Source organism: Canis lupus, chromosome 19, assembly GCF_011100685.1.
Source record: "Canis lupus familiaris isolate Mischka breed German Shepherd chromosome 19, alternate assembly UU_Cfam_GSD_1.0, whole genome shotgun sequence".
Lineage (NCBI taxonomy): Eukaryota > Metazoa > Chordata > Mammalia > Carnivora > Canidae > Canis > Canis lupus.
The window spans coordinates 14,001,602-14,027,950 of NC_049240.1; the positions used below are offsets into that span (position 1 = coordinate 14,001,602).

Below are 26,349 nucleotides of genomic sequence, written 5' to 3' on the forward strand. Positions count from 1 at the left end.
ACCTTTTTATTTTAGGACCCCCTTTCCCTCATAAAAAGTTAAGACCACGAGGAAGCTTGTTTTTGTGTTATCTATATATTGGTATCATTTCAGAAGGTGAAACCGAACATTTAAATATTGATTCATCCGGTGGCTCAGCGGGTTAGCGCCGCCTGCAGCCTAGGGCGTGACCCTGGAGACCCGGGATCGAGTCCCACGTCGGGCTCCCCGCATGGAGCCTGCTTCTCCCTCGGCCTGTGTCTCTGCCTCTCTCTCTCTCTCATGAATAAATAAATAAATAATTTAAAAATATTGATTCACTTAAAATAATAAACCATGATGTAAATAACATTTTTAAGTAAAAAGTAACTTTTTTTTCCAAAACAAAAAAATGAGAAGAGCCTTGTTTCGTATGTTTAAAAAATCTCTTTAATGACTGGCTTAATAAAAGACAGCTGGATTTACATGGCTGCTTTTGTCCCTGCTGTGCTGTGCCACACCACGTGTAGCTGCTGGAAAACTCCACTTGCACTGAGAGAATGAGTGGAACAAATCGCTTCTTAGTATTAAGAAAAGTTTTTCTCACGGTGTCTCAGAAGAGGTCTTGGTGACCTCTCTACTTGACATCTATACCCATACGGCACTTTGAGAATTCATTTGGAGGCTTACCAGACCCAGGTCTGACTCTGGGCAAGAATAGGCGGTAGGGGTACATCTGTCCTGCACATAATGTCTTGCTCTATTTTCTTTCACCTTGCTTTTTTTCACTTTGTACATCCTGGGGATACTTCGGTGGTAGCATTTAATATATTCCTGATTTCTTTTTATAGCTCGTTTGATAGTTGCTAATATTGTTTTATCATCTCATAACTCTGTAGGACCAGCAGTCTTGAAACTATAAAACATGAGTTACTTTTCTGAACTTGAGGTTCTAGTTTTTTCATTTTTCTTTCTTTCTTTTTCTAAGATTTTATTTATTTACTCATGAGAGACACAGAGAGAGAGGCAGAGACACAGGCAGAGGGAGAAGCAGGCTCCATGCAGGGAGCCAGATGTGGGACTCATCCTGGGACCCCAGGATCAGGCCCTGGGCCAAAGGTAGTCGCTCAACCACTGAGCCACCCAGATGTCCCTCTAGTGTTTTTATACTTTTAATACTACTTGTCACTAGTACAAAACCATATATTTAGACCAGGATTGGAGAGAAGGAATTTGTTTACATTTTGATTACCTCACGTAAAACCAGCTGGTAAGTCCTACTGGTACCATGTTTGGTGCTACCTTCCTTTCTATAGCAGCTTATTCCACTCTTAACTGGCTTTTTAGCCAAATCTCTCTCCATTTTACATGCTGCTGCCAGATTAATCTTTCTGAAACAATTGCATTAATCATTATTCCTAGGCTTAAAAGATTTAAAGTTGTCTCATTGCATGAACTTCAAAATCCTTTGTGAAATCCATTGCAAATTCAAGAAGTGACTGATGTTTTATCTGCAAAAATACGAATGAAAGGCTTTAGTCTCCTTTAAGGGAATTTGAAATATTAACAAGCACACAGGGAAAAATTTAAGGAGGGGGAGGGGAATACTTGAGTCACACTCCAGGCAAGACTTTTTAAGGTGCCAAGAGAGGTCAAAGGAACATCTCTGGTTACAGGGAGCATACACATCTCAGAAAGAAAAAGCAAGTGTTCTCTCCGGGGAGATTTTCTCTTCCTTCCTTTCTTGCCTCCCTTTCCCCTCCAATCCCACTTTTGACTCTATAGTTGACAATGTTTATAGCATATTGCTTTATATGCTCAAGCGTATTTCTGACATATATTCATTCATAGAAGACAGCAAAAGTGAAAGTACTTAGAAATGTAGCTTTTCCCCCCCTAAACCTTAAGAGCTATGAATCAGCTCTTTTCAATACACTGAGCTAAAAACGTTTAGCTGCATTGCATTTTATTTACTGATTTAGGGAATAAAAAAAGTTCTGATGATTCATATGTTGATATTGAAAGTATAGAGTCTCAGGGCCTTTGAGTTATTCACTCAGATTTCCTTAGAAATCAGCATGGTTAGTTATCTCTTAGTTCAGTTCTAGGGTCATCTCAGCAATCCTTTTCCTGGCCACTCTATTTCTCACACTTCATATCCCATTTTCTTCCTTCACTTTTTTTTTCCTCTTAGCTTTTATCAATATATTTTCTTTATTTCTTATTTGTTGCCTGCCCTTCCCATGGGAACATCAGGTCCCTGAAGGCAGGAATTTTTAGCTGTTTTGTTCACTGTTTTATCCCTGGCATCGAGAACAGTACATGGCACAGAGTAGAAAGTCTATATTTGCTGGATGAGTGCATGAAAAGACAACACAACTGCAAATAAGCCTCCAAACCATCTTTATTAAAGACTATCAATATAAAAATAGCTTCAGTTATATAGAATATAGAAATACAACTCTACAAAATTAAATTATATTCACACAGTTTAGGTAATAGATAAAAGTTTTAGTAACATTTAATAATATATTTTAAAATATCCAAAGTATATACATCCTTGTTCTCAAAAGTGTTTAGTGCTGAATAACTTTTCTCTGCTTTTTTTTCCAACATTTTGTACAGTAGCAGGTATCATTTAGCTGACTCCTTGGTTTTTAACCAATGGATATCATCTAATAATAATAAGTGGTGGTGGTGGTGGTAGTAGCTAGCACTTTTATAGCACGTGACATGTGCCAGGCACTATTTAGAAGGAACTTACACAGACAACAAATAATTATTCACAATATTATTTTCAAGAATGTTCAAAGCAGACAAATCTAGTAAATTGGTTTCATAACTTTTACCATTTGTATCAGAAATATAAAAAAGTAGGCACCACAAATTTACTATCTTGTGATGTGCATCATCATTAACAGTTCCTTGGCACAAAATAAGAAACTAACATATATTCATTCTAAATAAAGTTAAATGCTTGCTAAATAAAGTTCTCTAATCTAACAAAGAAACAAAAGAATGCTAAAGAAAGGGGAAGGAGGGAGAAGGAAGGAAGGTGTAGAATCTAAAATGTAGTTTTGGGGGGCTAAAAGATATATGATGGTGATTAAACAGTACCTGGTATTTCCAAAAATGATAGTTCTACAATCTTTTGCATTAATAATCTGGTAGAAGGGAACATTTGCAGAATGCTAATAATGTTTCTAAATTAGCTAAAGCATACTCTCTGGGGTATCTGCACCATCACTTTGTCCCCTTTTATTTAATAAAGTAGCAGATAGGCACTCTTTGGCCAATAACCAGATTGATCTTTCAGATGTGTATCTGAATATATTTGGAAAAATGGGCAGCTAGGTTTAGTTTAGTTACAGTGCTTACTTTGGTATCCATTTAGAGATGACAACCACGATGTTTGGTTTTATTTGTTAAAAAATGCAATGTTTAAAAAAAATGCAATGTCTCTGCAACAGGGTATATATCTATAATATAGCAAATGATTTTTCTCTTATTAAGTAGTCTATTTTGTCTTTTTATTTTAGTTATTGATCGGTGATCTCAAGATGCTTTGACACCAGGAAAGCAGTTCAAAAGACCAAAATTTCATTAAACAAAACAGAAAAGGCCTTATAATGAAATCCCAGGTTTTAGTTCAGTCTTTTGAAACTCTGAGATGATTAATAGCTACATTTATTAATAAGTCTTGGTATTGAAAATAGCTCCTGGTGTTTTGGGGGACACATTAAGAAATTTTAGGTATTTAATAAATACTTTTAAACAAACTGCCTTATTACCCACATATGTACACAGAGCTAAGGCAGTGGTTGAGTCTATCTACCATCCTGACCAATACTGTGATCTTAAGGGGAGGATATTTCCAGCCATTTTGTACATTTCAAGAACCCAAGTTTCTTGCCCTGATTTAAATGCTAAAGTTAAGGCCCACAAGCCACTAATAGGACAAAAGATCTGGATGAAAATCTCTTAAGCTGATTATACAGAGAGAACAGTGTTTCTTCTAAGCCACCCACTGTGTTTTACACTTGGTTCTAACACAGAGGCCCATGTTCCAGGCGTTCAAGGAGGGGGCAATAGAGACTGACTTTAGACCTGTTGGCAGAATTTCCCTTCCAGAGCTTAAGTCCTGAAGAAGAAAAAAACCCAATATTGTAGTCTTGGGGGCATATGAGACTTCAGGAGGATCCACTGGGTAAAGTGTTAATTAACAATGCAGTATTTGTTAGGTTTTTCCTTGTTTTCTCAATCCACCAAATTCCCACTGCCAAAGAAAATTCTTATCTCATTAGTTTTCTTTCTCTACTAAAGGTCGGTCAAGTAAACTATTGTTCATTAAGGTACCTCCCTTTGGTAAAACCCAACATATAACTAACTATAAGGCAGACATTAGTATTTAACAGAAGAAGTCATCATAGGATTTCTTTAATCCAACTTTTTCAGTGTTTTTAACATGATTAGATTTTTTTTAAAGATTACATATAGCTGTCCTGAAATTCACGAACTGTATAAAATGTGTGTGCATACCTGAAAAAAAATAAATTTATGTACAAATAGTTCAAAAACTATATTCTAGTCAAAATAGAGCTGACGAAAGAGTAAAGAAAATCAAATAAATAGAAAAATAAGTTAAATTTTCATTCCTCAGTTCTACCGCATGGTGAGGTATCTATTAAAATGATTAAACTAAAGAAAAGAATTTGATCTAATAGGGAATCAGTACTTGGACATTACAAATGTAGGTACTGAGCAGTAGGCAAGAAGAAAACTGCTTTGTTACTTAAGAGGGACTTTAGAAGTCTCAATACAATCATCTCATTTGTAATGAAAATTCTGAACTCAGAGAGGTACAAACACTTGCTTATTGTCAGAGCACTAATTAATTCAGGACCTGGTCACACCCTCCAGATTTTGTGATTCTTTTACCAGATATCATTATTAGTCTTGACAACTAATATGTCCTCTATTAATTTTATATAACACACTTCACATTATTTCAAACTAGTCAATAAATTAACATTATATACTGGAATGGAAATAAGTTAACAATCCCTTCTTCATATTTTGATCAAGTATCTTTTCAAAAGTCTCACAATACTATATAAGATTTAGTGCATCAAATCCAAGAGCATATCATCTCAATATTTAACAGCATTATGTTCAAAACTGAACAGGTAAAAGAAGCTACCCTTATCTTCTTGTGTATGGGTTTCAGCAATTCTAATATCATTCTCTGTTATATGCACAGTTGCTGTGCATCAAGAAAACACAGCTACAAGGTTAATCCAAAGAACAATTTAAAAGCCATTTCTATGGCAATTTCTGTGACTGAATCATGAAAACAGACATAAAGTTCTTGAAGTTTGGGATGAAGAAAAAGTCTCCTGTAAAGGAAAAGAACACACTCATTTCAGAAATTCAAAAAACAAAAATCAAAGGGGAAAAAACTCCAACCTTTCAATTTATTTTATTTTATTTTTCTTTCTGACAGAATTCATAGTGAATTAAAAGCCACTAATCTAAATCTATAGTAGGGGGAAATACAGCTAGATTTATTTTTAAATAAATAAAATATGCCATAAGTCAATTATTTTTATTTTTCCAGAGTGTAAAAAGCCTATTTGATCAATATATATTACCCTTCAGTTTTAAAATATTAAATCTAGTCATTATTGTTATAATAAAGCCAACTGTATTATCATCATTAAGTATAATTATTAAACATTGCCATTTACTTTCTAAATGTTAATTATTATTAAAACATTAAGTATATGATTGTTTTTTGTATAGTATTGAATTGGAAATACCACTGAAACTTTGATTTTTTAAAGTTAAAATTTTTATATATTTAGTGAACACTAGTATATATAAATCAAACAATTTAAATAAGATATTTTGCCTGACTTCCTTAAATCTCTCTATTCTATATAGATCTGCATCATCATAATTCGATACCTCTTGATTCTTTCTAGTCTAGTTCAACTGTTGTGAATGTAGTTAAGGCTCCGCTATATACCTGCATGTATGCCTAACTCTATCTCTATTTTTTTCTGTGTCCACACCACGGACCCTTTGCTGCTCCTAACTCCATCTCCCAATAGCACAGCTCTGATCACACTACACAAACTTGAGCTTATGCTGATGCTCCTCCCATGCTTGGTTGGTGACACATCACATTCACAAGGAGCTTATTAAAAATACAGAGTCCTACTATCCTAGATTTTGTTAGTAGGCCTGGGGTGGGCCATAGGCATCTCTGATTTTAACAAGTGACTCAGGTGATTCTAAATCTCATGGACCAACACACAGGATTACTGCTTTGGTAACATTTGTCTTACAGTTTGGTACTGCATGGTAGGTGTCTGCATAACATTGGTCTCACCTAACTCTGTGTCCCTTCCTCCATCAATTCTTTACCCCAACTCAAAGAACTTTCAGTGCCTCAACATTTCACTCAAAATTAAATTCCTTAGTCAGAAATTGAAGGCTCTCTGCAGTGGTCCTAACTTAGCTTTCTAGCCTGATCTTTCATTTTATCTTGTATATGTCCCTTATCATGTTGGCAAATCGGTCTACTCAAGTGCTATATGCCTTATGATTCCCCTTATTTCGGTCTTTGTTCATCCCATCCTTTTTCTAGAATGTTTTATCCAAATCTAATTCATTTCAAACTAGATCAAATGAAATCTATAAACCTTCCTTTGTAATCCCAATGTAGATTTTTGCCCCTTCCTATAGGATTTGGTTGTATCAACTAACTTATTCTATCTAAAAAAAAAAAAATCTCTGTATATCTATAAATACATATATATTTGAGCATATTACATATTTCTTCTGGTGGATATAAGACTGTTGATGCAATGATTATGACTTTATATTTGTGTTTGCCATACCACCCTCTCATCACCACATTTTCCCAAGCATAATTCCATTTACTGAAGTGTTACATATTTATCAAGTGACTCTGTGCCAGGTGCTGTTGCAGGTACCAGTGGTAGACAAGACATACACAGTTCCTGACCTCAGAAAGCTAATGTTGTAGTGAAGGGGAGAAAGACCGTAAACAAGAAAAGAAACAATAACCAAGTAGCCGCTTTAATGCAGGAAAGAGATCATGGATTCTCTTTTTGAGGCTAGTACTGATCTGAATATCAAGAAGCCAGATATATGAAGGTTAAGAGGTAGAACATTTCACACAGAAGGAATTGTAGGAACAAGAATCAATGGATGTCAATGTGGCTTGCACAGTGGATGAAGAAGGAATGATAGAAGGTGGAAACAGGTGGGGCAAGGACTAGGTCAGTCAGGGTCTCATAGTTGGTGGGTAGGGTGGGGGGGGAGAAGGAAGAGGTGAAGAAAGGAAACAGGGAGGAAAAGAAGGAAGTAGGGACAGAAGGAAGGCAACAGCAGTAAAATTGTGGAGTCATTATCTTTTAGTGTATTACTACTATAATTTTATAAGGTAACCAAATCAGCTTTTTATTTTAATAGAAAAAGCCTTGGCAGTCAGAGAAAGACAAATACCATATGATTTCACTCATATGTAGACATTAAGAAACAAAGAAAAATAGACAAACCAAAAACCAGACTCTTAAATACAGAGAATAAACCGGTGGTTATCAGAGGGGAGGTAGGTAGGGGGATTGGTGAAAGATGAGATGAGGATTAAGGATTACACTTATCAAGAGGAGCACTGAGTAATACACAGAACCGTTGAATCATCATATTGTATACCTGAGACTAATAACACTATGTTAATTATACTCGAGTTTAAAAATAAAAGAAGAAAAAGTGAGAAGACTTAAGAGGAATTTAAAGGAGATACTTAGTAAATAAAACAAAATTCTAAAATGTATTAAAATATTATAGCAGTTAGAGGGACACCCGGCTGGCTCAGTTCGAAGAGCATGCAACTCTTGATCTCAATGTCATGATTTCAAGCGCCACACTGGGTGTAGAGATTACTTAAATAAATAAATAAATAAATAAATAAATAAATAAATAAATACCTTAAAAACATATACTATAGTTAAATTAGCAATTCTATGCCTGTATCTTAAAATGTTTATCTCTTTTACAACCTTTCTTTCACTTTTCTAACATTTTACTTCACTTTCAAATACTTTTTTCCCGACTTACCCTACTACCCAATAAGCCATAACTGGTGGTGCTTTTCTCTGATCTGTCCACTTTTCAGGTGAGCATTCAAACAACACACCATGTTCTCTCACAGGGTTAAGAGAAGATATGGAATTTGTAGAACCTGAATGATCTCCACCATGTAGTGCTTTCTTTTTCTGTAAATTAATATGTATTATTAGTATTAGCTGGTATTAATAATGTTATTTTAAAAATATAATAATGTTACTTTAAAATGTTTTCACATACAGATTTGAATTGGCTGATCCTAATACTTAAGTGCCTAGAATGACACCCTTCTTATCTGTGGGAAATTTTCTGGTTTATTTTTAAATTTTATTTTATTATTATTTTTTTAAGATTTTATTTTATTTTTTTTTTAAGATTTTATTTATTTATTAGAGACAGAGAGAGAGAGAGAGAGGCAGAGACACAGGCAGAGGAAGAAGCGGGCTCCATGCGGGGAGCCTGTCGTGGGACTCCAGGATCACGCCCTGGGCTGAAGGTGGCGCTAAACCGCTAAGCCACCGGGGCTACCCAAAATGTCTGGTTTAAATACCATCTCCTGAAAGAGACTTATTGGAGTAAAGTTGAAATCTCCCAGAAAACATTTTGTCCACAGCTCCATATTATTAGTATTTATATTAATTATCTTAGCAGTTTATAGGTCTATATTCCCCAGTAGATTATATGCTTTTTTCCAAGGCAGAGACAATATGATTTTCATCTTTGTATGTTTGAAGCAGCAGGGCCTAGTACATGGTAGGCCCTTAATAAGTAGATTAGTAGGGGGGATCCCTGGGTGGCTCAGCAGTTTGGCGCCTGCCCAGGGGGTGATCCTGGAGTCCTGCGGATCCCACATTGGGCTCCCTGCATGGAACCTGCTTCTTTCTCTGCCTGTATCTCTGCCTCTCTCTTTGTGTTTCTCATGAATAAATAAAATCTTAAAAATAAACAAACAAATAAATAGGCTACTAAATTAATAGATGATTTTTTAATAAAACTAAAACACATATACTTAAAATAGTATTGTCTCCCCCTTTCATGCATACCCTCTAAATTTCCCATTGATTAAATTATTAGCAAAACAATGACTCATTTGGAATAAAAAGACTTTTTTTAAGGATCAGGCTAAAACAGTGGAGTGATCCTTGATTCTTCTCTTTGTCTCAAAATCCTTATCTAACCCATCAACAAATCCTTTTGGCTCACCCTCCAAAATATATCCAGAAACCAGAAGCCACTAATCATTTCTTGCTTTGAGAATTTCCATAGCCTCCTAATTGGCCCCTCCTCCACTCTCGCTACACTACAGAGCTTGTTCTTCACACAGTAGTAGCCTGAATGATCCTTTAAAAAATGTAGGATCATGAACTTCCTCTGCTCAGAATTGTCCAAGATCTTCCCATCTCCTTCAGAACAAACCCGAAAGTCCTTAAATCTATCAGGCCATGTGCAACCTGGCTCTGCTAACCTTTGCCATCTCGACTCCTAGCACTCTCTTTCTTGCCGGCTCCAGCATTCTCAGTCACTCTTACTTCGGTGGCTTTGCACTTGCATTTGCTTTCCTATCTGGAAGCCCTACCTGCAGATTGCCACTTAACTTGCTTCCTCACTTCATTTAGGTCTCTGTTCAAATATTATCCTATCTTACTTGAAACTTTTCCTACCTAACATATTATACTACTTGCCAATTAATTAGTCCTCTCCATTAGAATATAATAGGCAGTTAGTTAGACAAGATCTGGAGGCAAAGGTGGTGATAAATAGGTGACCCGATAGAAGCCTGAGGGCACAACATCCTGGCTGTGGCTTTTAACATCCAGGCCTAAATTAAGGCTTCCAACAACCCTGGGCTGACTGACCAAAAGCCAGTGGAGAAGTGTGCTGTCTTCTTAGACCACTACCCCATGGTAACCGATAGCTTCGCGATAATATATTTACATTGTGATTTCAACCCCTTCCCCTCCATGGAGAAAGATGGCCACGACAGTTCTGGCCAAAACCCTATAGGGTCAGTAGTTGGGAGTAGTCAGTCTACTCCCAACTAGTAGGAGTCCCTTAGAGAATTGAAACCACGTTGGTAGGAGACCGTCCTAGCTATGACCCGTAACCTATGCAAACATAAAAAGGAAAGATCACCCTAACCCTGATGCGACTGCCATCTCTGGGCCTACCTGCTCTTTCACCTTAAAAGTGTACTGTCCCCTTTTTAAACTGCTTTCTGGGATGCCTGAGTGGCTCAGTGATTGAGCGTCTGCCTTCGACTCAGGGAATGATCTCGGAGTCCCGGGATCAAGTCCTGCATCGGGCTCCCGGCAAGGAGCCTGCTTCTCCCTCTGCCTACCGGTCTCTGTCCCTCTCTCTGTGTCTCTCATGAATTAATAAATAAAAATCTTAAAAATAAATCCCTGCTTTATGCTTGCTACTTCTGGCTTTCTTTAGTTAAGCATGGATCCTCACAGAAGTCCTTTCGGGGAACTCAAGAACTCAGACCTCCATTCACACAATGCAGACTCTCCCATTGGTAATAGCTTCGTGAAGAAAGGGACTTTGTTCACTGCTATATCCCCACCACCAGAGTAGTGTCTGGTGCATAGTGGATACCTAAATAGTTCAATAACATGAGAAAGGCTAATTTATAGTACTATTACTGAATAAGTTAATGAAAGATTCCCTTATAGAATCTATTAGTTATCTTGAAAGGAAAGGAGCATAAGACCACAAAGCACATAGAGATATATATATGGTTAGACATAACATAACATAACATAACATAACATAACATAACATAACATAACATAACATAACATAACATTTTTGCTGGATATCGATTTCTGAGAGCTCAAAGAAGAAATCCTATAAGGGGCGCCTGGGTGGCTCAGTCAGTTAAGCATTGGACTTTTTTTTTTTAAGATTTTATTCATTTATTCATGAGAGACACAGAGAGGCAGAGACAGAGGCAGAAGGAGAAGCAGGCTCCATGCAGGGAGCCCCCGACGCGAGGCTCCATCCCGGGACTCCAGGATCATACCCTGGGCCGAAGGCAGGTGCCAAACTGCTGGACCACCCAGGGATCCCTGCGTCTGACTCTTGATTTCAGCTCAGGTCAGAATCTCAAGGTGGTGAGACTGAGCACTGTGTCGGCCCCATGGTGAGCATGGAGCCTGCTTGGGATTCTCACTCTTCCTCCCCCTCTGCCCTTACCCTAGCTTGTACGTGGCTGTGCTTGCACAAACAGGCTCCCTCTCTCTCACTCAAAAAAAAAAATAAAAAAAAAAAAAAAAAAAAAGGAAAGAAAGAAAAAATTCAAAAAATCCTGCAAGAGTCAGAATTTTATTGTGAATGAGTTCTAAGACATACTTCAGCCCGCTTACTTTATAGCTGAGCAAATGGGAAGAGTCAAGGCTCAGTCCAAGATACCTTATTCCCCGCCCAATGTTCTTCTACCTTTAAACCCAAGTTCTTCACAATTTTAGCATTCTTAACACACATATGGCTGTATACATTACAATCATTTTCAGAAGGGTGCTTTGTTTTTTGTTTTCGTCTATGTGATGTTTGACCACTGACAAGTAAACTTCTGTATGTTTATCCTTTTCAAAAAATCAACACATACTTTTCCCTACCATTAAGATAATCTAATTGATTTTAAAAGTATATACAACATTACTACTTATCCAGAGATATAATATTAAATGAAACTTCATCCTGGATTAAAAAGCAAGCAAACAAGAAATGAACCCAGAGGCTAAAACATTTGCAACAGTATTGTGTCTATTGCTGTACCTTACCCTATTATGTTACAAAATACCTTATACTACTTATCTAATAATTTAAAGAATTATCAGACTTAACAACTAGTAGGTACTACTGTCTAAGTAATGGCTGACTCACAGATATAAAAAAATGGAGGCTAATTTACATTATCAACTATAATATTCTATTCTGCTATAGAAAAACACAGGCCCACCATTTTCTGGAAAAGCAATCCAGGACATCAAACTCAGTATTATGAAACAAAGCTTTTAAGTTAAATATTGTTAGTATAATCCTTTTGGCAGTCATTATGTACTCTAGTTAGACTGAGTGACTGCTAAAAAAAAAAAGTAAATAAAAGTTGTTAGTGTTGGACATATTGATTAAAGAGCTTTTAGAGTATTTAGGGATCTGAAACAAAATTGACAGAACTATATTTATACCTCTTCTACCAATGTCTGTTGGAAAATTGCACGAATGGAGAGACAACACTGATGGAAATTCTTTATTAGTTGAGGGTGGATAGAGCCACTTAGCTGTGCCACCTCTTCATGGGTTGGAGTAATAAAGATCCCTTGCACAGTTTCTAAGGCAACATAGTGGAAAAGTGTGTTCTCAGGACCAGATGTTAATCTTGAAAAGAACAAAAAAGAAAAAAGATATTTAAGTAAACTTAAAAATATTGCTTCATTTTGAATGTTGTATGCTCCAAGCTTTTTATCTTCAATGTAATGTTAGAAGTGTAATTGGGGCAGGGCAACTGGGACAAATATTTAAGTCCCATTTTTTTCTTAACTAAAGTACAGGCTAGGGTTATTATCAATTCCTTAATGGAGACAGATATTACATGGTGTGTGAGGATAGATACACAACAATTGCAAACAACTTAATCGTTCTTTTGCTAAACATAAACAGCCCAAACTGGCTAAAGCCCACTTTTTCCATGGTTGGTAATAAATAACTCAGCCTCTTTCTGGCCCAGATACCCACAAGTCATAAATAAGGAATCAGCCTAGAGTTGACCACATATAAGAACACCTTCCAACAAAATAAACACATTTAAATTAGTAGCATAAAAGTCAAACTGATGATCCTGAAGAAAAACAAAATTACCACCCACTGCAAAGCTGGGTTAATATTCTGGAATACTATGGCAATTACTTGTAGTATTCTACTATTCATCATTACAGTCTTCCTTCCTTTCCGTGTTCTCTTCGTTTTCATTTCTCCATTCTTTTTCTCCATCCTTTCTTCCCCTATTTAGATCTCAGATAGGCCAGCAGAATCTATAAATACTGCTTATTTCTACTAGTGGTAAGAAGAGCTAAAGAACAACAACAACAACAACAGAATAATAATAATAGTTATATACTATGTGCCAGGATAGGTGCTGTAAAATACATTAGTCTGAATTCTAATAATGATCCTGTGAGATGTTAAATAGGTAGTAACCCTCATTTTAACCATGAGGTTATCAATCTTCAGAGATTTCAGATTAACTTGCTTGATTGAGGTCACTTAGCTAAACAGCTGAGTTTAGCTATCTTTGAAGCATACTCCACTAAATCTTGCTTTTTTCCTCTCTGTTGATGTCTTCTGATTGGCAATTCAAGAAAATGTACAGAACAGAAACGATTATTTAAAAAGAGCTATTAATAAGATTCCTTTTTTAAGGGAGGTTTAGAATTAACATTTTTGTTGTCTTTCTTAACTTTCTCTCAAAAAAGCAAGCAAAAACCAAAAACCAAAATCTCCCACAACACAGTGAACAAATTTAGCTCTTGCAAATCACAAAGTCACTCAAAGTATATCTCAGTGATATCTCAGTGTATACACCAAAAGTTTAAAAATTATCAAACAAGCAATTCCCCCATGGGAATACAATATTTGTAAAAGCACATGTTAAGTCAGATTTATTCCTTGGAAAGGTCGTTCTGGCAGCAGAAAATAGATTCAGGGTAGGCTGGGAGTTGGGAGACTATTGTAGTAAAACCAGGTTAGAGAATGGAAGCCTGATCCACAGTAGAAACAGTAAGGGCTAAATGGATTAAATAATTAGGAAAATGCAAAATAGATAGGACTTGGTTACTAAATGAACTGTTTTGTGGGTATTATTATTTTTAATATGTTATACATTCTTATTTTACAAAAATATATACATACATATTAGGATAGTATATTATATACTGGTTTATGTCATACTTTTAAAATTAACTATATAGTATCAACATCTTTCCATGCCAATAAAGAGAATAAACATTCATCTGTAGATTGTTTTAAATAGCTATGATTTACATCACATAGGAATTTATATTTAAGCTAATGAACTTGGAAAACATTTCCTTTTACTAAAGATAAGGCCAAAATAACACATACACTAAAAAAGTAAGATGTGGGGTTAATAAAATTTCAAAGCAGTACTTTTTGCTAAATGGAAGACTAGCGTTTTGGAAGGGTGCTTCAAAGCTCCACAAAAGGTTTGATTTAGATTTGTTTAAAATGTTCTTAACTATTAAAAAAATTAATCATGATATTTGAGGCATAAAATACCAATTTTTAACACACGAGATACAGATAAGTTACCTTGTTTTTGCCCTAACTTCAGAAAAAAAGCTGTTTCTGACAACTCTGTGACATGTATATTTGAACTTACTACAAAATGTTTCAATGATTAAGATGGTAACAGTAGCGAATATTTTTTGTGTGATTTCTACTCACATGTCTGCTTATTCAAATTAAAGTGTGCAATTGAGTTTGTTACATACTAATTGATCCCACACATGATATAATTCAACATTAGTAGGCAAAGGTCAGACAAATCTAAGTTGCTGAACATGCTCCTCTCACTCAGTAACTTTTGCTTCAGAATTCCCTACTTTCCCTAAGTTTAAGGTTTTATTTCTTTTCTAAAATGAGAGACTCTGAGAGATATGCACTGAGGAAGTTTATTAGGGAGACCTTTGGGGAACAACACAGAAAGTGGGGGGAAGTGTGAAGGAAGCAGGATGGAGCAAAGGAGAAGCTGAACCACAATGCAGTCAAAACAAAGGTCTCAGCAGACACCACTTGGAACTCAGAAGCTTGGATGGCCTTTTAGAGTTGTCTTGAATTTAGGGAAGGGGTCAAGTCTTTGTATTCACTTACCTATTAGTCACTAGATGTGGGCTATTCCCAGGGAGATACAGTAATCTTGGCCGAGTCAATAAACTTCCAAACAGAGCAAAGCCAGAGAGGGACTCGGCTGTGAGTAGTTAACAGCCATTACCCCCAAATACTGGGAAGGAGTACCCTGGGTTATGGAATATCTGGGCAGCAGACCACAGAATCCACCAAAGTCTAAAAATAGTAAATACTATAATTTAAAAATTAGACATACAAAAGGGAGGTTACCTGTGGAAAAGAGATAAAGGGGGACTTTCACATTTTGAAACATTACTCTGTTTTTTAATCTCTTGTAATAGGACATGTTCCCTATATGGTACTGAGAAACATTAGTAAATTAGCATAGACACTACCTTTAATATGTAAGATGTACCATAATTACATTTTTGAATGAAATAAAAAATATATTGGATTTTACTTTCTTTAAAATTTCCTCAAAGGCATGAAGTTTAAGTGAAAAAAAGGATATTATAAGGAAGTTTCTTACTTCATTGTGTTATATATTTCCAGGTCTTTTTCTGAAAGGTCCTTTTTCAAGTTCCCTAAATGAAATGGATTTGGAAGAGTAGCTTTCTTTTTAGTGACCTGAAAAAATACAGTTAAGTATATTAGGTTGTATCTAAGAATGGAATCAAACGATAAATAGTGTAAAAACTGAAAATCTAAGAGAACTACTTAATATTTTTCAATGTTTCCTTTAAATATTTTTGATGCTAACTTGTACCTCTTGGCTTATCCTTTGCTAACAGTGATCTCAGGCTACGTATTAGGACATGATACTTCTTCTTGAAAACCTACCAGAGCCATTATCAAGTTTTGTTACATTTTATTTGTACATGTACTTGTCTCCCTCTCTAGACTTTGTACTTCTCAAAGGCATGGGCTGTGTCTTATCTATCTTTGTATCTCCTCATGGCCCTTGGCATATAGTAGGTGTTTAATCAAATTTGCTGAATGGCTCAATTGTAATTCAATTTTTCTTAGGAGCTATTCATGGCTCTTTAAATCTCTTACTTCCGGGGATCCCTAGGTGGCGCAGCGGTTTGGCGCCTGCCTTTGGCCCAGGGCGCGATCCTGGAGACCCGGGATCGAATCCCACATCAGGCTCCCTGCATGGAGCCTGCTTCTCCCTCTGCCTGTGTCTCTGCCTCTCTCTCTCTCTCTCTGTATGACTATCATAAATAAATAATAATAAAAAAAATAAAATAAAATAAATCTCTTACTTCCTAAATTATGTTTCCTACTAATTTCACTGACAATGAATACAGTAAGAATATATTTCCTAAATACATCCACTTAGGGCTCTAAGAATGCTGTATTGTTCGGAATTAGAAGATGGAATCTATGGCTATTTATGCCACGACACTCAGAATCTCATATTTTATTTGTGCCCTTTCTCAGATTCCTCTTTTTTCATGCCTTGTCTGGCATCGCCTCCATCAACCCAACTGACAGTTTCAAAAGTGTTTTGAAAGAGAAGCATCATTAGAATGGGTATAAGATCCCTCACAATGATTACTTTGGTCATCATTTGGATACATTATATTTTCATGGAGAAAAAACATGGAAAAAATGATAAAAACAAATAAACCTGAAAACTGAACATTCTCTTTGCTTTATAATCACATATTAAATTCTTGACTATGGAGACCAGACCTTCACAGATGCAGATAAAAATAAACAAAAACAAAAACAAAAAACTATAAAAAACCGATAGAGTAAAAAAAAAAAAAAAAAAAAAAAAAACCCGATAGAGTAACACATACATACACAAATATTTACGTATATATTCTTATATATACATATATATATAAGTTTCTGATTTTCTTTTTGTTTCTGCTGAATATTTTTTTGGTTATTTAGTCAGATCAGCCCTCTAAAATCCCCCATGACTAGGATGTTCTCTATTAACATTGTGAATGCAGAAGAAAGATGAACATAGAAAGCAGGGTAAGGAATTTCCCTACTTGGTAAGTAGTGTCAAACAGCTGTCCTGGATGCTATTATTTTATTACTTGATATAAAACAAGTTATAAATAAACAAGTAATTTTCTTTTTGGTTCTAAATCACTGGTCTGCCAAGAGTAACCACAACCACTAGTTCAAATGAAGAATGATTTGCCATTAAAATTTTTCTTGCATTTATAAAATAAGAACTGGGAAGACAGCTTAGCTCCCAGAATTTACACACTTGAATGAACACCAACCTTAAGTAAGGCTCCACTTTCTTCTGAACCGTCAGAACCCTGAGATTCTCTTTGTTTCCATAATGCATCCGGGGTAGTGTGGGGGCTCAGGCCAACACCTTCTCCCCCTTCGCAACCATTGTCAGATCCTCCACTACTACGGGAAGGACTAGGCTTGCGTGTCCTTAAGGAATAGTCACCAAAAAGAATTCTTCTGCATGTTGGAGAGGTTACTACCTTGGAAGTACCTGGTAGTTTACTGAGAATAGGTGAGGTTGTCAAACTATCTAATTTTTCATGTGATCCAGTAAGGAACCAGTCAGCGCAAGACAAACAGGGGCTTGGAGAAGATGTTAGCTGTTCATTTATGCGACAATCTATTCCTTCCAGCTGGTGAAGAGTTGTTTTGACCTGATCCACATATATACAGTCTGGTCCAGGATTCCCAATAGCTTTGGATGCACAGCCTCCAGCTTGTAATAGTACACATAACATATAATGCTTCTATAAGAAAAAAATTAATATAGGTTTAGTTACATGAAAATGTTTATATGTAGCATGCATGTATAAATTTATGAATACTAAAAACATATGGCATAGTCATATAATTACTAAAAACTCCTCCCTCCCTTTGTTTCTTAGTTATTCTCAACGCTTCTTGATCATCCTTGAAAACAAATATTCATTTATATTGCCTTCTCCTGGTACACTATCAACTACTACTTTCTGGCACATGACACAAGGTAGCTTTCAAAGAACCACAATTATTGGAAGTCCTTTTATTTACAATTACGTTTATTCTGATTCTATATCTTCTTCATGTCTCTATTTCCCAAGACAAACTAGAGGGCAAAACCAGTAAAGTAATGAGAATAAAAGATCTTAACCTGATAAAATCTTATTCTGGATTTCATTAATATTCTCCATATTCTTCAATATTCTCCAATATTTCCAGTATTAAATGGATGTCAAAGAAAAGAAATAAGGGACATACATTTTCTTGAATATTGGCATCTGACATGCTCATAATTTTAAATTATTATGGTTGCTTTCGTATATATTTATAGTAAGTAGCCAAAAAAAAAAAAAAAAAAAAAAAACAAAACCAACCCCCAAACACACACACACACACACACACACACACACACACACACAGAAACCAAAGTAAACTTACCAAGCCAACAATTAGCAAAAAATATCTGCCTTCAGGTTCCTGAAAGACTTCAGTGTTTGAGTCTGTAGAAGGTTGGAGGTGATGTTGAGGAAACACTTCTCTCCATATAACCAACTGACCAATTCTTTGTTTTGCTGCTAAAGGCAGTAGGCAGTAGTGGCGACAGTATATAGCAATATCAATAAGGTCCTCCTTAGGCAAATGACTGCATATCAAATACCCCTTGAATTTAACCACAAAGAACAAAAATCAACCAGTGATATACAGCAATAATGCCATAATATATCTAAGAGTTTCATAGGTACTTCACTTGGCTTAAAATATTCCAGTTTCAAATGGAATAAAGGCATAGTGAAAATAAATTTATTTTCCCTGAGATCAATTAGAGATCTATGATTTATGTTAAGTTTACAATAGGTAGACTTTAGCACAAAGGAAGATCACCTGAGTAGTATAAGCCTGAGTGGCCAAATTAGAACTGAATTCTGAGGATGGAAAGTGGAAAAGAGAAGCAAAAGGTAAGGTGAAGATAGACTTACTTTTCACTGTGTACCATTCTGTACTGTCTGATTCTTTTTTAGATATGTTTTAAATTGTGTTTAAAATTTTTCAGGAAATATGAAAATACTTAAATTCATTTGATGCTTAATTTGCTGTACATGGAAGTCAACCAAGTATTAGATTTACGAAAAAGATACATGGTTATGTCTGAAGATAAGAAAAAAAGTACAATGTTGCAAAAAGAAATCAAGAAAGTATTGCTCTTTTCTCTTACACACCTGATTTCCTTGAATATTGTATCTCCTTTGCATATCTGCAAATACTTTAGAATGTAGTAAAATCAGAAATATTTATTTTATTTGTCAATATGTAGGTGCCAGTTTTGTTTCTTTTCTAAGACCTTAATTTTATGGTAATCACGTTCAAGGGAAAAGGGATAAATGTAATTTTCATGTTTGTAAAGTTTGAGAAAATTCACTTTTGGTCTGTTCATATAGCAGTTGGACATTTATAAAAATTTCAAACTTCAACTTACCTTGTAAAATAGAGAAGATCCTAAAATTGTATACAGCCGTCTCATGTCATAGTAATCCTCAGACTAGGGGAGAAAAACCACAGTGGATTTATATTCTTTGTTTTTTTATTAGTTAAGCTACAATGGTTAAAATGGCAATTATATTGTTTAGTAACTGAACTTCTCATAGTGCCTTTTTTAGAAATGAATATACTAGGGTATTAGGGTGAAAGAAAATGTGCATGTATTTTTGACTGAAAACAATTTCATCTTTTATTCTTCTAAGATACTGTTGGTTAATGATACCTAAGAACAGAACATAAGATTAGTTACTGTAAGAGGGATTAAAACAAGTCTATCAAGATAAAAAAGGTTCTACGATACATCATCTAAAATATGCCATTTTACCAAATAATATTTTTGAAAGTACAATTTGATACAGCCTATTTGAGAGCAACTGATTACTATATACAATAAAATTAAATACTCGTACCCTTTGAGTAATTTCAGTTCTAAAAATCTATAGATATGCTCAAACAGGAGAATCAAGATTTTTGTATAAAAAGTTAGTAGCAGAGCTATTTATAATATGCAAAAGTGGAGATAAAATCAAGTTCAACAATGGAGAATGGTTAATAAAATTAGGTATGTTAAAAAAAATTAGGTATGTTCATACCATAGACTATCACAGGTCTGCTAAAAAAATAAGGTTGATCTATATGAGCATGCACAAAAGGTTTTTTTTTTTTTTTTTAAGATTTATTTTATTCATTCAGAGAGAGCGAGAGAGAGGCAGAGACACAGGCAGAGACTCCATGCAGGAAGCCCGATGTGGGACTCGATCCCGGGTCTCCAGGATCACACCCCGGGCTGCAGGCGGCGCCAAACCGCTGCGCCACCGGGGCTGCCCCACAAAAGGTTTTATAGGATAAACTGCTGAGCAAAAAATGCAAGCTACAGAACAAAATATTCACTATGATCTAATTAAAAAAAATAACACCCTCAATGATACACGTGTATAGATGTGTGCTTGTCTGTATGTATAACTATGTTCCTGCGGTGTAGAGAAAAAAGCCTGGAAGAATAGGTTTCAAACTGTAAGAAAACTGTAAGAATAGATACAATTAGGGATAGGACTGGGGGAGAAGGATGAGGAGGGAGGACATTTGTTTTCAATAACCATGCTTGCATTTTATCCAATATGCATGTATTACTTCAATAATCTAAAAAAAAAAGTCAATGAAACCTAAAGGAAACTAAAAGACTAGAAATAACCTAAGTATCTTTCAGTTGGGGAATGGATAAAAAGTTTGACACATTCATACAATGGAATACTACTCAGCAATAAAAGGACTGAACTACAGATGCATAATAGCATGAGTGAATCTCAAATGCATTATGTTAAGTGAACTAAATCAGACCCCCAAAATTACCTATTATCAAATTCAATTGATATGACATTCCAGAAAAGGTAAATGTCCCATGAGGACAAAAAACAAATTAGTAATTGTCAAAGGCTGGAGGTAGGGAGAGGGGTTGACTATAAAGGGGCACAGAAGAATTTACCAAATATAAATTATACCTTAAATCTTAAATCTAATTTCACAAAAAGTTTAGAATAGATCCTTATTTTCATTTTTTTAAAGGTAGAATTCAAAAAAAAAATAAAGGTAGAATTCACTGTGAATTGTTCTGCCAGTTTAAAAAGAGATTTTATTATTTGAGAGATGGAGGTACAGAAAGCGAGGGAGAGAATCCTCAGGCAGACTCTCCGCTGAGTGCGGAGCCTAAAGCAAGGCTCGATCCTAGGATGTTGGGATCGTGACCTGAGCCGAAACTAGAGTTGGTCACTTAACCAACTGAGCCATCCAGGTGCCCCTGGTCTGCCAGTTTTGACAAATGGATATAGCTGTGTTATGTGTCACCAAAATCAAAATATATAACAATTCCATGTACACATCTGCCAAATTTTTTGCTAGGTATATTCCCTTGCATAATAAACATATTGTAATTTGTCTATTTACCCACTGATGGGCACTTGAATTACCTGAATTGTTTCGTTTTTGGCTATTACAAATGAAGTTGTTATGGACATTCCTGTGCAGGTCTTATATTGATATAGATTTTCATTTCTCTTGGGTAATGAGAAGAACAGAATGGCTGAATCATTTGGTAGGTGTATATATAGGTTATTAAGAAACTGCCAAACTGTTTTCCAAAGTAGATCTATGGGGATTCCTTGGATACAACATCAAAACACAATCTATAAAGAAAGAAAAATTGCAACCAGCCATTTCTCTTTGGAGTCTTGGTTCCTTTTAATGAGAAGTATTATTTATACACCATAGCCTGGGTGCTAAGGGCAGTCATCACTCCTGGGATGATCACTATTTCTAGATATTTTACTGGACAGAGTTAGGAAATGTATATATATTTTTAAAGATAAACTAGACTGATATTTCCAATTTCAATACATGTCTATAGGGTTTTTACTTCAATATTACAATTCAATTCTTTACTTTCATATTACATGTGTGTACTTTTCTCAAAGCCCAGTTTATAAGGACTCTAAATGCAATTAATCATTATGTGTACATTAAGTAACAAATACTTTTAACTGAGTAAAACATTTTAAGGCAAGCAAAATAGATTTTGTTCATGTGAAAATACAGACGCAAAGCTATGTATCTCAAAATTATTACATGCCCACTTGAAAAATATTTAGAATAATGGCTGATTTACAAAATATGAAATCACCATTGAGCCTTTCCTAAAATCCACTGTTTCTCTTACCAGTTCTGCAAAATCTGCAGCCTCCAAGTCACTCAATGCTGTGTCTAGCTCCATCTATGTGAAAAAAAAAAGTAACACAAAACATTTAACTCATATTATTTAGTGATGGCCTCATAAAAGTGCTTAATAATTAGCTGAAGAATTGAATAAGTATCTTTCTCCTTTGTGATAGTTAAGAAATTTCCCCAAATAGAACATGTTGTTTTTAAGTTTCAGAATTACAGAAAAAAGTTTATGTAACATATAGTTACTTCTCAATTAAATTTCAATTATTGCAAAATAAGCTTCACTCTGTATTCAATGCAAAATAAGTACAAGTTTAAAAATTGCTTTCTAGTTTTGAGTTAGAAAAATTTTGAACCTACTAAAATTCTTAGAGGAAAATAATCAATTTTAATATTCTCAATCTATTTCGAGGATTTTCTCTCCCCTCTATTAACTGTAAACAGATTCTTTGAAAATATCAACATTCCTTCTTGTGTCTTTCCTACATTCTATATAAAAGGACTCTTAATCTTTATTTATGGATTAAAACATGAAGGCAAGAGTTCCCCTGGAATCTGGCACAGTTTAGCTTCCCTACAGAGTTAGAAAAATCTTACTTAGGATTTAGCTTTCGTTTCTATGGAAATTGCCTGAACTCTTTCATGTATTTGTTCCTCCACGAAGCATTCACGATATAAAAACAGAATAATTTAATCTGTAGTTTAATCCGTAATGCATATATGTAAATTGAAAACTACTGGCAATTAAAGCTGGTATATATGCGATCTGTAGAAAAGAATCCTTTTTTTTCTTTTCCTTTTTCTTTTAAATGCCAAGGCACTCTCTGCAGGACTATTTCACAAACTGTGTCTTACTAACATGACAAAAGCTTTGGAAACATTAGTCATGCCTTTCAATGCTTTTCACACACTATGACTTATTACTCATTTGTGACCTACATTTTTCTGCATCTAGCAAATATTTCATGTACTCCTTTTTGGGGCTATAGTTCTCTTGTGAAAAACTAAAGGACAAAAAGAAAATTACCCACTTGTGGATTTTGATCTCACAAATACTAATGTTTAGTGGGTTGCTATTCTCACTACTGAGCTCTATAGGCTAATATACGATGTTACTGTAATTGTTTCTTCACATTCCTTAAAATAACAGGCAAAATATCTTTTCTCTTAATTATTCTGTTATACCTTAGAAAAAATGACATTAAGAAAAAGAATATCTGACAAAAGCAACACACTATATAATTATGATTTCTTAAAAGTATTATAAATTGGGATCCCTGGGTGGTGCAGCGGTTTGGCGCCTGCCTTTGGCCCAGGGCGCGATCCTGGAGACCAGGGATCGAATCCCATGTCGGGCTCCCGGTGCATGGAGCCTGCTTCTCCCTCTGCCTGTGTCTCTGCCTCTCTCTCTCTCTCTCTCTCTCTGTGACTATCATAAATAAATAAAAATTAAAAAAAAAGTATTATAAATTTGGAAGCTGCTTAAATTGTAAAGTAAGATGAAAGACCTAATTTTTATTTAGAAAGAAATATTTATCTTCATCAGTTCACTGTACTGGATCTTCATTACCAATGGCTTCTTTTAACTCTGATCCACTATCCTGAAAATAACAAAAAGTCTAAAAAAGAGAGAAGATAAAAAATTACAAGGCAACTGGTTCTGATTTTTATTTATGACACCCAAGATTACCTTGATTTCCTGTGGAAGTGTGAGCCATCGAACTCCAGGGAGACTGTCTAAAAGCACTGCACTGGAAGCATCATATTGTTGTGCGCTTGGACAGGCACTGGATTGTAGTTTAGCAGGCTGAAGTGCTCTTTGAAAGAACAAGTTGAAAAAATGATCCAAACGAGGAACATTCTCAACCTGGCAAAAGGCACTGAAGAAACAAGAGCTGTAAGTCATAACAACATGTGAAAATGGTAGTTCTCTTGGGCATGTTCCTAAGGAAACTGGATCTTTCCCAACTACATAGGCTCTCTTCCTGACACCTTTTCCTTATGAAGAATTACTGCTCTAATGTTACTGATGGAATGTGTTACGAAATTCATTCCTGTCAGTATTTTTTAACCAAAAACCTACTTTCAAATGTATTGTATAGATGGTATTATGGAAGAATCACAGGGCTAACACAAGTGGTATATCTATGACAGAATGGGCTGAAGTACCTTTTTTGTAAAAAAAAGAAGAAAAAAGAAGGAAGAAGAAGGAGAGGAAGAAAGCTGCTTTTACTTTATTTCTTTATTTAAATTTCCAGTATCTTTCAGGCAAGATCAAATAATAGATATTGAGCTTTGTAATAGGACATATCTGGCTTTGAATCTTACCACTGCTTTTACCAGTGGTAAAAAAAAAAATCGCAGAAAAATCATCTAACCTTTCTCTGAACTTTTGTTTCCAACTCTACAAATGGGGATAATACAACCTGACTCACATGTGAAGTACATAATAAGTACTTCTTACTTACTGAATACAGTAAGCACTTAATTAGCCTAAGTTATTTCTCCCTTTTTCACTAATGAAGGCAACACTATTGAAGAACTCAAAGAGAGAGAGAGAGAGAAAGAGAGAGAGAGAGAGAGGTAAAGAAGAGACAGACTAAACACTTGGTTTTAGCCATGCAAAAATAATATAGCATTGCCTGTAGCCATTCATTCGAATAGCCCACTTCAAAACACAGTAACTAGTATATATACCATTAATACATCAGAATAATAATCATGGATTCATTCAACAAATTGCTTGAGTGCCAACTATGTTCTAGGCACTATTCTCACTGTTGGAGGTATAATAGTAAAAATGTCAAGACAAAAGATAAGGTCTCTGCTTCTGTGGAGCTCACATTCTAATGGAGAAAGACAACAAGTGAACAAACAGTAAAAACATGAACTCGTACAAAGAACCATGCAGAGAATAGGATCATGTGGATGGGTGGTGTGACTGGTTGGCTAATTTAGATAAAAAGTTGGGGAAGAGTCTTTGAGAATGGGCATTTAAGCTGAGATCCCAATGTCAAGACCCAGTGAGAGGAAAAAGCACAAAAGCCCTAAGTTGGGAACAAGCTTGGGCAGGGTACCAGCAGAACAGCACAGAGGGGTGGGTGGTTTGAGATCCGAAATCAGAAAGTCATGTAGGAGACAGATTATAATGTACAAAGATCACTTTAACTTCATTTGGAAACTAAGGTGGCAAGAAAACCAGTTAGGAGACTGCTGTAGAAGTAAGAGATGGTGGCTGGACAAGGTAAGAGTGAAGATGGAGAGAAATGAATGATTTGAGATGTGTTTTAGAGACAGACTGTTTAGAATTTGCTGAAAGTTTGGCTGGGAATAGTGAAGGAAACATCTTTAATCTGATCATAAACTAAACTTTGTGAATATATTTTTTCTGTGCCTCACAGAAACTAACCAGTTTACAACTTAAAAAAATAATTAAGTCTTTGGACTTTTTAGTCATCATAATTTTTCACAGTGTGCCTTTAATATCTTTCATAATTAGAAAAAAACTTATTAGAAATTGCTACAAAATGACAACTAACAACATGTTGGATCCACACTGCTTCTTGGTCTTAAGAACTCAATGGATAGGGGATCCCTGGGTGGCTCAGCAGTTTAGCGCCTGCCTTTGGCCCCGGGGCGCGATCCTGGAGTCCCGGGATCGAGTCCCGCGTCGGGCTCCCTGCGTGGAGCCTGCTTCTCCCTCCTCCTGTGTCTCTGCCTCTCTCTCTCTCTCTCTCTCTCTATGTCTATAATAAATAAATAAATAAATCTTTAAAAAAAAAAAGGAACTCAATGGATCTTCACATTTACTATCTTAGTTTGCCTTTCAAATTCTCACTAGACTAAGAAACTAAAATTTGCTGCCAATTTTGTGATACTTCCAGGTATATGGAAACTAAATTTCAAAACGAAATTCACAGAAATTAAGTGTCCCTCTGCCCCCAACCTAGTTCATTGGAATTTGCAGAACAGCCTGAACTGAGTGTCTTAAAGTATGCAATTCACTGCAGGAATTTAATCTTTAATTATCTCTGATTTTATGAAAACAAAAAGTTTTAATTAAGGCAAAACATAGCAAGGTTTGCTCACCCAGTGTAAATTTAAGGAGATTGTTTACAACTGTATCCTTACTCTTCATTGGTTAAA

At 35.4% G+C, this 26,349-nt stretch overlaps 1 protein-coding gene across 4 annotated transcripts in view; it reads right to left on the reverse strand.

The window, feature by feature from the left end:
* Window positions 1–2,344: 2,344 nt before the first annotated feature.
* INTU (inturned planar cell polarity protein) overlaps window positions 2,345–26,349 on the reverse strand; it is an 83,354-nt gene continuing 59,349 nt past the window's right edge. For 3 of the 4 annotated variants that reach the window (XM_038564706.1, XM_038564704.1, XM_038564703.1), the window contains exons 8-16: window positions 23,894–24,083; window positions 22,199–22,252; window positions 19,427–19,489; window positions 18,391–18,612; window positions 17,238–17,720; window positions 15,518–15,615; window positions 12,312–12,501; window positions 8,110–8,267; window positions 2,345–5,354 (exon numbers count right to left, since the gene is read on the reverse strand). In XM_038564706.1, coding sequence (XP_038420634.1) covers window positions 5,243–5,354; window positions 8,110–8,267; window positions 12,312–12,501; window positions 15,518–15,615; window positions 17,238–17,720; window positions 18,391–18,612; window positions 19,427–19,489; window positions 22,199–22,252; window positions 23,894–24,083 — 1,570 coding nt within the window. In that variant the 3' untranslated portion in view covers window positions 2,345–5,242. The remainder of the gene's footprint in view (window positions 5,355–8,109; window positions 8,268–12,311; window positions 12,502–15,517; window positions 15,616–17,237; window positions 17,721–18,390; window positions 18,613–19,426; window positions 19,490–22,198; window positions 22,253–23,893; window positions 24,084–26,349) is intronic. The other variant, XM_038564705.1, reaches the window with a different exon arrangement.